Here is a 10,876-nt window from a genome sequence, read left to right as displayed (position 1 = left end):
TGAGAATTTTGGATTTTATTGTATGATTGCTTCCCATTGGCCGCTTAACGACCCATTGCAGATAAATTATGTGGCCCTTGCGTGTCCCTTCCTGTTGCATTATTCAACCTGACCTAGTTTGCGGGAATACACACAACCACAAAAAAGAACAATTTCCCATCCCTGTTGCCTCATTATATGTGAATTGAGCTGCAACTTTGTCCATCTCAACACCCTTGATGAATAAAAAGCGGTAATTCAGCTTTGCAGAAGAATTATTTGTAACAGTATTTGCAAGATATAAACTGATTTAATTAACTATTTCATTTTATTTCTTTTTTGTATCACAGTTAGGAACCGCCCGTCTCCCTCATAGAAACATACTGAGCAATGTACAATATACAATAATAATGCATGTGGGCCTTGACTTAAAACAGTTCCATTTAGCGACCATTCAAAATGTCAACAGCCCTGAAAAAAAGATGACTTAAGACCTGTTTTTCACACTTACAACTGTTGTAACCTCTCTGCACTGAGGTTATCAAAATTCAAACATTTGACAACTGACTCATATTTATGACAGGTTGCAGTGTCCCGGGGACACACTTATGACTGTTGTAGCATCCCCACGTAGACGTAATCAAAACTCAGATGTTGGGCAACTGACTCATCTTTATGACAGTAGCCGTGTCCCAGGGTCACGAGATTCCCCTGGGCAACCTTCCGACCAGCAAATTCAACGGGAAATCCCGATTCACTGAACAATTGTGTTGAGCTGCGGAGATTCGCTTAAAACAGTGGCGAGAAATGGGGGTACAGATCACTGAACAAGCTTTTGTCTTGGCCACAGAAATGTTGGCCTCAATTTTGGTTGTATGTCAAGGATTCGACCGATTTAGGCATGAGCAATAAAGCAGCTTAGCCTGGAATTTAAGGCGTGGTCCTGATTCTTCGCGCCTGACCTTAGGCAAATTAAACATGGGTGGACTTCAACTCCCAGAATTCCCCATCTCCCTCCTCTCACAGAGGAAGTCAACCTGGGATGAAAACAGAGAATTAAAAACTCAACCTCCAGGAACTGAACACAACATTAGAGCCTCCTGTCAAGAGTATTGGCAAGAGAGGGTAAAAATCACGATGGGGCAGGTGGCCATTTTGACTTTTTTGACCCACTCTGTACCTAGGTCTCAGAAAAGGTCAAGGAATCGGTCATGTAAGGAGAGATTGGTCCAGAATGGGATAGGGTCTCCTGCTTGAGCATGGAGCTGAACTAGAAGACTTCCATGCTCCCTTCCTACTCTTGTTATCATCATGGGTCTTGAGCCCCTTCTGCCTCCAGCTCTGGGGATCAAGGATGTGACCAATAACAGTCCTGTGCTTGGTTCAAGATGGCTGCCTAAACTCTGTTTCCCAGCCGCCACCCCCCATCTGATTCTCCCTTGGGATCTGCTGAACGGTTTACGGGGGATATGTCTCTTGTCCGAGTCCAGACTCTACATCATCTGCCCGGACCCCGATTCCACCCTGTTGGCCATGCCCATTCGTCTGAGTGGGCTGATTTTCCAGCCAAATTGCCTCCCCCTCATGTAGGCGCTGGTGTCCCACCAGATGCTGCTTACGGGTGAAGCTCTTTGGGCAGAGCGGGCACCGGTAGGGCCTCTCGCCCGTGTGCAGCCGCCCATGGGTGGCGAGGTGCTCCTTACGGATGAACGTCTTCCCGCACTCCCCGCAGGTGTATGGCCGCTCCCCGGTGTGGATCATCTGGTGGCGTAAGAAATTCGAGTGGTGGTTGAAAGCCCGGCCACACTGGCCACAGATGTAATAGCCAGTTTTTTTGGCGACCGCGTGAGTACGTTCATGAAGGTGCAGGTTGATTTTCAGCCGGAAAGTCTTCTTGCACACAGCGCAAGTGTGCGGCCGATCGCCCGTGTGCCAAAGGCGGTGTTTGCTCAGGCTGGCCTGGTGGGGGAACCAGCGCCCACAATCCGGACAGGTATACGCCCTGACCTCTGGCTGGGGATGTTGTGTGGGACTGTCCCTGCGGTCTGGAGAAACCTGGAGATGGGATTGTTGATGCAAGGCGCACTGTTCCTCATACAAGAAACTCTTACCACAATCGGGACACACATATGGCGCTTCGCCGGGAAGCACCCCTTCCTGGACGACGATGGTGGTGAAATTTGCGACATCTCCTGTAGATTCAGCTGACTGTTCTAGTGCACCGGTCCCGCTATCAACCGGCACCAAGCCCTCTACTGAAGAGGGCAACACTTCATGTTCCGAAGACCCAGGTGAGGGGCTGAACTGATCCAGTTTTCCAGGCTCTGACTCAGCTATGGCAGATGTCGGCAAGAGAATAGCAGCTTCTAGGGAAAAGGATCAGAAAACAAAGCATTTGGGAATGCTTTTGGAATTGTCGCCCATGGGAATGGATTCCCTGAAAATTACCTGCTCTGTCTTTTTGGATGTCTTCTGCTTCACCAGAGGGTCCTCGATGCTTGCCACTTAAAGGTGCCCCACCTTCCGTCGGGGACAATGAACCAGATTTTGAACTAGCACAATCTGGAGGGAGGGAAGATAGGGAGAAAGAGAGAGAGAGGAAAGGAGAGGAGAGGAAATGGGAAAGGGAAAGGAAAGTGGGAGGGAGGGAGAAAAGGAAAGGAAATGGGAAATGGGAAAGGAAAAGAAAAGGAAAGAAGGAAAGGAAAGGAAAGAAGGGAACGGAAAGGAAGGGAAAAGGAAAGGAAAGAAAGGGAAAAGGAAGGGAACGGGAAAGAGAGAGAGGGAGAAAAGGAAAGGAAATGGGAAAGGGAAAGCAAAGCAAAGCAAAGAAGGAAAGGAAAGGAAGGAAATAAAGGGGAAAGGAAAGGAAGGGGAAAGGAAAGAAAGGAAAGAAAGGAAAAAGGAAAGGGAAAGGAAAGGAAAAGGAAAGGAAAAGGAAAGGAAAGGAAAGGAAAGGAAAGGAAAGGGAAAAGGAAAGGAAAGGAAATGGAAAAGGAAAGGAAAAGAAGAAAGGGCATGAAAATTCTCATTGGTTCAAGGCATCCAGCACTTAAGCCAGTCTTATGACCACAATTCAGCCCCACATTTCCCTTGCTAAGTGAGTCTTCCTCCGGTTTATGACTTTTCTTGCTACAGCTGTTAAGTGAATCGTTGCATTTGTCAAGTTAGTAACAGATTCACTGTCGGTAAGTGAATCTGGATTTCCCTGTTGATTTTCCTTGTCGGAAGTTCGCAAAAGATGATCTCATGATCCCAGGACAGAACCGTCATAAATACGACCCCATTGCCAAGTATCTGAATTTTGATCACGTGACCACAGGGATCTGCAATGGTCATAAGTGTGAAAAATGGCAATAAGTCCCTTTTTTTCAGTGCCGTTTTAACTGCAACGGTCCCCAAACTCAAGATTGTTTCAGTTTTCCTATTTCTGACAAATTTTCGACGTGATCCAAATTCGGATTCTTGGCAATGGACTTGAATTTATGATGGTTGCAGTGTCCTGGATTGCGTGATCCCTGTTGCCGATCTCCTTCTGACAAGCAAAGTCAAGGGGGGAAGCCTCTTCCGTAATGACCATGTTCCAATGGAAGAACTGCCACGATTCACTGAACAAACAGGGAAGGAAAGCTTATAAAACATGGGGGAAACTTCCCAACCGTCAAGCTTAGCAATGGATGTTTCGAGGCTAACCTCGGTCAGAAGTTGAGGACTAATTTTTTTTCTCATGGTCGCTAAGTTGAGATTCTGTCCCTTCTTGTTCACCCAACACAATAGGCCAGGTGTAACTTTCCAGGTAGGATGAGACCTAATCCCAATTTATTTAGGTCACCTCCGAGACTTGGCCCACCCACCCCTCACCCCCTTTACCCGTTGAAACCAAGGACTCCGCAGTCTTCTGGCGCTCCTTTGGACCAGAGTTCGAGTCCTTGCACTCCTGTTCCGAGCAGTAATCCGAGACGTTGCCGAAGTTCACAGGAACCTGAATATGGAAGCCGGGAGATCCTAGATCAGCTGGGGAGGGTGTGGTTTCCCCCCAAAATGCGCCCCGCTCCTGGGACCAGCCACCCCATATCTAAGCCCCCCCACACACACACACAGAGGCAGTTGGCAGTGTTGTGGTCCGCCAGCAGCCTGCAGAGCTGGCAGCGGAGTCGGACAGCGATGAGGCTGAAGAAGAACATGGGCCAGTCCTGGATGCTGGGGAAGGCTCGGACGAGGGCTCTGCGTCGAAGGCAGAGATGGGGCCAGGACCATCGAGGAGCGATGCGCGGACTCCGGAGCCTCCAGAGGCTGACAGCAGAGAGGCAGAGGAACAGGAGGAGCCTGTTCCTAGTGCACGCATGAGAAGAGCTGCCAGAAGGCAGGAACAGCTAAAGCAGAGAGGACGACTCTGGAGTAAGGCCAAGAGATGATTGGCCCCTCCCATAAGGCTTAAAAGACCAGCAACGGCTCTTGGGCTCTTTGCCAGAAAACAACTATTGAGAGAATTGCTTCTTGTTTGGCTGTAGTTATTTCTTCTGTTCCTGACCTGTTGCCAAGAAAAGCCTTTGGCAGTTTGCCTCATTATCCCAAGGTCAGAGATAAACTAAAGACTGGTGTTTTGAGGTCTTTGCTTTCATTTAATTTGGAATACGCTGAGAACGAGTTAATTCTCAGCTGTTTTAATAAAATCTGTTTGCATTTAATATCAACTACGTGGGCCTGGATCACAACACCCTGTCTGTCTGAATCTGACAGACATTACATCCATGCTCTCCTTCTACAAGTGTTACCCATTTCCTGAACTGTTGCAATACCTCAGTCTTATTTTTCAGTAAATAACAATATCCACAGCTACTGCAAGAGCAGAATGAAAGCGAGTGAAATGTCTGACTTTGTGAGTCTCCTTGCATTCCTCCTTTTAATGCTTTAGTTTGTTTTTACAAAAAAATTTTTTAGTGTTTTGAAATAATTTTAAGGTTTTAATTGTAATTTTTTAAAAAATTGTGAACAGCCCAGTGTTTTGTGAAGATAGGCGACTGTAGAAATAGAGATAGAGATACATGAGATAGATGGGATAAATAGATAGAGAGATAGAGAGATAGGTAGATAGGTAGGTAGGTAGGTATATAGATCAGACAGACAGACAGACATGGATAGATGATATACATAGACAGACAAACATAGAGATAGATAAATGAGAGAGAGAGAGAAAGATAAGAGTTATCTGGATAGATAGATATGGATGGATGGATGGATGGATGGATGGATGGATGGATGGGAGATAGATAGAGTGGGAGATGAGAGATAGATTACAGACAGACAGACAGACAGATCACAACTCTGATATGTTGTTCAGGATTCAAGCGAGGACTGGGTCCGAAAACCTTCTCGCCCTCAATCCTCACTCCCAGATGTCCTGTTCTGCCCTTGCCACCAACCCCATCAAACGTAGTCTATTTCATTGCTCAAGCCACAATTGCAGGTAGCGCTAGATGTCTCCATCCTGTCTGTCAGCATTCTGATGCTGCCATAAAAAGGAGGAGACGAGGCTTGACTTTTCACCTACTTATTTTCTCTGTAGATAATATCCCCTAGGAGATGGGATGGGAGGGGGGACATTCCTGTGGGGTGAGGTCAGAAGCTGGGGAGACTGACTTGGAAGATGGCCAATGAGAAGATGAGAATTGGGGATTCTAACCTGCAGGGTTTCCCCTCCAGTGCCTGGTGGGACATTCAGCACCCAGAAGTTCTCATTCTTCAACCTCTCCTCCATCTTCTCCACCCGCTGGTGCAGCTGCCCGAAGGCCCGAACCATCGTCTCCAGCGCGTCCAGATGGGGCATGAAATCGGTCACCACCTTCTCCGTCACGGAGAGCTTGTGCTCTGCCAGATCGGCCCGCCGTCGCAGCGTCCGGAGCTGTCCCGTGTGAACATCTACTTTCCTCTCCATCGCCTGCATGGCTGCCAGCAACGTCCAGAAGGAGATTTCGGTCGTTTGGCGGTGGGACGCCGGTTCGCATCCCGGCTTTGGGGGCATCCAGAAGAATCCTGGTGGTGGCGGCGGCAGGACAGCTGGGTTCCACTGGGGGCGGAAACGGTCAATAAAGACCACCCAAACCCTCTTCCCCTGCTCTCTGAGCATGAGCCTCTACGGCAAATCCTAAGAAATATTTGCTTCACGGCCATTCAGCACTGAAAAGAGGGGAGTCCTCACACTTACGACCGTCATGTCCTCCAAATCAGGGTACGGGGAGTCCTCGACACACGACCGCAATGGGCCCCCAATTTCTGTGGTTAAGCGAAGTGAGACTTGTGAAGTGTTCTTTCCCCATTTTATGACCATTCACACCACTGTTGTTCAGTGAATCCCGGCGGCTGTAAAGTCGGTAACATGGATAATGACGAACTATGGCTTCCCCACCGACAGTTCAGCGAATTGGTCCAGTGAATCTGGCAGTTGTTAAGTGAATCCGGCTTGCCCCTTTGTGGTTATTTGTCGGAGAGTTGCAAAATGGGGATGGCATGATGCCAGGACACTGCAACTGTCATAAATCCAAATTTCGATAATGTGACCATGGATTGCCACCGTTGTAAGTGGGAAAAAGTCATAAGACACTTTTGGTAACTTCAAACGGTCACTAAATGAAGCGCTGTAAACTGAGGACTACCTTTATTAGGCAACCAGCATGAATTTACAACTGTTTTGGTCTCCCGGGGTCACTTTTGCGACTTTCCAACAAGCAATGACAAAGGCAAGTCAGATTCAGTTAATGACCAGCAGATTCACTTAACGACTGCACTGATTCACTGAACAATCATGGCTAAAAAAAGGTCTTAAACTCAGATGCGACTCACTTAGTAACCTGCCTTGCTTAGCCACCAAAATTCTGTTCCCAATTCCAGGGGCTTTACGACCGGCATTGAGCCCAAAATTTATGTTGCTAAGTGAAACATTTCTTAAGTGAGTTTGCTCCATTTTTACAACTTTTCTTGCCACCGTTGTTAAGTGAATCATTGCAGTTCTTCAGTCCATGACATGGTTGCAAAGTGAATCTGGATTTACCCATTGACTTTGCTCGTCAGAAAGCTGCCAAAGGGGATTCGCGAGACCCCAGGAATCCTGCAACTGACATAAATATAAACTGGTTGCCAAAAATCTAAATTTTGATCATGTGACCATAGGGAGGCGGCAACGGTCGTAAGTGTGAAACACGGTCCTAAGTCCCTTTTTTCAGTGCCGTTGTAACTTTGAATGGTCGCTAAATGAACTCTTGTAAGTCTTTCACGTACAAACCACAATTCCTGGTTTAGCAGGGGGGGAACAGTGATCCCTAAAGTCCCCACGGAGAAACAGTGACAATACCCACTTCCGCTTACAAAGCACGATTCCTGGTTTAAAAAAGAAAAAGAAAAACGCTTCCCGCAATCGGAGTTTGTTGGTTAGTTTTTTTAAAAATACCCAAATGTCTAAATTACAAAAGTAGCAAATCCCGACATCCGACTTTCCCGTTGGCTGCCAGCAGAGGAAAGAGGGGGGGGAGAGCTCTTTCTGTTTGCCCTCCCCCCACTCCCAATTTTCGTGGGGAGGCTTTTCTCCCTGGGAGGGCCAAGAGGGGGGGGGGTGCCAGCGAGTCTCTGAGCGTACGCAGAGCGCCCCAAGGGTTTCGGAGGGTGGGCTCACCCTGGAGTGAAGGAGAGAGGAGCGTTGCTGGAGGAACCTTGATCTCTCCAGATCGGGACGAGAACAGGAGATGGTACCGGTGCGCTCCGGAGTGCGAAATACCTGAAAATTCGGTTCCCACGGTGTTTCCATGGCTTTTCCCGGGCTGGGCGGTGGGCTAGGGCTAAGCTGGGGCTGCGGAGGGGCGGCGGCGGAGAAGGGGGGGCTCCGAAGGAAGAGGAGGAGCCGCGCACCCGCAGCAGCAACCGGGCGCCCCCGCCTCGTCCAGACCGCCCACGGATCGCACCTGGCCGGAGCCTGTAGCCGCACCTGGGAGCGCATTTAAGGGAGTGGAGGGGGGGGAATAGCCCCGCTGTTAGGGTGGGTGGTCTTGGCTAGAAAAGATGGCCCGGTGGGAAGCGGTGGAAATGTCCCTTCCTCCTCTTTCTCCTTCTCTTCCTCCCCTTCTCCTCTTCCTGCTTTTCCCCTTCTCCTCCTTTTCTCCTTCCCCTTTTCCTCCTCCTCCTCTTGGACTAAATCACTGTTTCTCAACCTTGGAAGCTTGAAGATGGGTGGACTTCAAACTCCCGGAATCCCCCAGCCAGTGAGTTGAAGTCCACCCATCTTCAAGCTTCCAAGGTTGAGAAACACTGGACTAGATAGATGGTCTCTGGAGCCCCCCTTTCGACCTCCATGCGCGCTCAGCCAGAGGACGGTCCAGGCGGATGATCTGGCTTTTTCAGCCTCCTAAAAGGCAGTTTTTGGGGGGAGCATCTGTGGCCAAAGAGAAGCAAGAAAAATCACGGGCCCGAATTAGAATCCTGACCAAGGAAGCTTTGCCAAAGACAACAGCTCTGTACTTTTGGGCTGTCAAACGGTGCATCCTTTCCAAATTGGAGCTGCACGAGAGGGGCTGCGTTCCCCTGAAGCCCCTTTAACCCTGAAGCCCAGCCTCAAGGATCATGGGGTCCCCAAGTTCTTTCGGTTTCCCCCTCCCCAAATGTAGTTGTGCTGGGTGAGGGGCTCCCACACATTCCCAACCCCCTCCATATTACTTCTGGCTTGGTTGAAATGTTGATTCAAAGGATCTTGGAGCCATGGCAGATTTATGGGGAGGGGGTTTGTGGAGAAGGTGGGGGGGGGTAAGTGGGCTTCAAATCAAAGATTGAGCACCTGCCTAGAATAAAGGTAGTTCCACAATGGAACCATTGATAAGTGAGACTGTAGTGAGTTTTGTCCTGTTTTAGGACCCATCTTGCCATGGTCATTCAGTGAATCCTGCCCCTTTTTACATTCTCAAGTAAATCGTTGCAATTGTTACATTACTTGTACAGTCGTTAAGTGAATCCACCTCCCCACCCCCACCCCGAAGCAAAGATCGCAAAAGGGGATCATCATAAAGATGAGCCAGTTGCCAAGCCTCTGAATTTTGATCCGATTACCAAGGGGACGCTGCAATCATCACCAAGAGTGAAAATGGCCGTAAGCCCCTTTTTTCCACTGCTGTCGTAACTTTGAACGGTTGCTAAGCGAACTGTTGTAGATTGAGACATATAAATGCAGGTCCAGTGCCCAAATCATATGAACCTGGGAGTTGGAAATTCAGAACTGGGTTATAAGTGTTTTTGGGGGGGGGGGGGGAAGATGTCCATTGTAACCTTGAATGCTTGCAAAGTGAACAGTCGTAAGTTGAGGACAACTGTACTGGCTGGGCCCGACACCTTGCCTTAAAAAGGAGAGAACGTGACAAAAATCCGTGGCCTGAGAGCCCCCAGTTTAGTGTTACAGAGGGGGGAAAAATAGGAATTAAGAACTAATCCAGCATTTGTCAAACTGGACAATTTGAAGGTGTGTGGACTTCAACTCCCAGAATCCCCCAGGCAGGATATCTTTGCTACCATGGAAATATGGATGCCCAGGAGGGTCACCAAACCTGAAGAACATGATTCTAATCCTATCTGATATACTAGGTTGAAGGACGATCCCCGATATTTGCAACAATAGGATCTTTCCTTACCTGCCGGATAGGTTGGTTCCCCTCCGGTAAACTCCATTTTCTTCCCCAAAAGACCAATCAGAGGGTGGGGTTGTCCAGGCTAGGAAAACCACAGACCCCCCCCCCCAATTGGACAGAAACGGAGGTACTGCTAGCATTACTATTTCAGAACCTGACTGCCAAAATTCTGAGACCTGTGTTGTTTGAACATGTCCCGAAATCCGTGCTTCCTGGATTCGAACCTGGTTTCTGCCCAACTATGGTAAACTCAACTCCAGATGCTTTTGGGGGTCTTCTCTTCCTATCCGGGGGGGATCAATTGCAGTCTAACCCACCAGATTTGGGGAAGCCACGTCGGGAAGTGGATCCCAACCGTTTTTACCAGAGGAGAACGTACAGGCAGTCCTCGAGTTACGACGGTAACAGAAACAGCTGCCCATCATGGTTGTAACTCCTGATGTAGTAGGTCATTAATGTGCCCGGGGCCGATTTTAAGGTGGTTAGGTGAATGCTGTGGTCATTGAGGGACCACCTTGGTTGCAAAACAAACACTGTCGTCGTTCAGAAAAACTGTCATTAAACAAGGTCACGGGACTGTTGGAAATTATCATAAACACCGCTCAGGTGTTAAACGCCCAAATTTGGTCATGTGATCGGGGGGGGGAAGGCCATCATGCGAATTTTGAATATAAGTCGTAAGTAAACACCTCCCCTCCCCCCCGATAGGCCCATCAGAACTTCAAACAGTCACTGAATGAACGGTTGTAAGTTGAGGATGATGCGTCCTCCCATGGTTATGGGAGCAGCGTGGCGCTCCCATGTAACACCCTTTCTGCGCGAGCTGCACTGGCTCCCGGTGGTCTTCCGGGTGCGCTTCAAGGCTTAGGACCTGGGTATCTACGAGACCGCCTTCTGCCACCAATTGCCTCCCACCGACCAGTACGCTCCCACAGAGAGGGGTTCCTCAGGGTGCCGTCGGTCAAACAGTGTCGACTGGCGGCCCCCAGGGGGAGAGCCTTCTCGGTGGGGGCACCCGCCATCTGGAATGAGCTCCCCCCGGAGATACGGAAGATCCAAGACTTACGCACCCTTCGCTGCGCCCTCAAAACATTCCTATTCCAGCAGGCCGGCCTGGCCTAACCTCTTTTTTAAACTGTTTTTAAATTTTTTAAATTTTATATTTGTCTTATAAATTTGGGGTGTTTTAAATTTTGTTTTCTGGGCCAAATTATTTAATTGAATTTTAATGGTTTTTT

General features: G+C 48.8%; 1 protein-coding gene across 2 annotated transcripts; it reads right to left on the bottom strand.

Annotated features, from left to right (window-relative positions):
- Positions 1-288: 288 nt before the first annotated feature.
- Positions 289-7,981, bottom strand: LOC148114412 (zinc finger protein 212-like). 2 transcript variants are annotated; one of them, XM_087894287.1, is made up of 6 exons: positions 7,748-7,981; positions 5,663-6,046; positions 3,850-3,961; positions 2,428-2,541; positions 1,599-2,345; positions 289-1,016 (listed from the first exon to the last, which is right to left on the bottom strand). In XM_087894287.1, exons 1-6 carry the CDS (start codon positions 7,964-7,966, stop codon positions 1,012-1,014), a joined length of 1,581 nt encoding a protein of 526 aa, XP_087750413.1. In that variant the 5' UTR covers positions 7,967-7,981; the 3' UTR covers positions 289-1,011. The 2 variants fall into 2 exon arrangements, with proteins under 2 accessions (XP_087750413.1, XP_087750412.1); XM_087894286.1 differs by having other exon boundaries at positions 289-2,345; positions 7,748-7,866.
- Between the last annotated feature and the right edge of the window lie 2,895 nt (positions 7,982-10,876).

The sequence above is a fragment of the Pantherophis guttatus genome, chromosome 4, assembly GCF_059756535.1.
Source record: "Pantherophis guttatus breed Tessera chromosome 4, ASM5975653v1, whole genome shotgun sequence".
Taxonomy (NCBI): domain Eukaryota; kingdom Metazoa; phylum Chordata; class Lepidosauria; order Squamata; family Colubridae; genus Pantherophis; species Pantherophis guttatus.
This window is presented reverse-complemented; position numbering and strand designations above follow the sequence as displayed.

Bases quoted from the DNA above. Each gene is read 5' to 3' on its own strand.
- LOC148114412 (XM_087894287.1), bottom strand. From the start codon at position 7,966: ATGCGCTCCCAGGTGCGGCTACAGGCTCCGGCCAGGTGCGATCCGTGG. The intron at 6,047-7,747 runs GTATTTCGCACT...TTCCGCCCCCAG, and splicing joins CGTGGGAACCGAATTTTCAG to TGGAACCCAGCTGTCCTGCC. The intron at 2,346-2,427 runs GTAATTTTCAGG...CCTTTTCCCTAG, and splicing joins CATCCAAAAAGACAGAGCAG to AAGCTGCTATTCTCTTGCCG.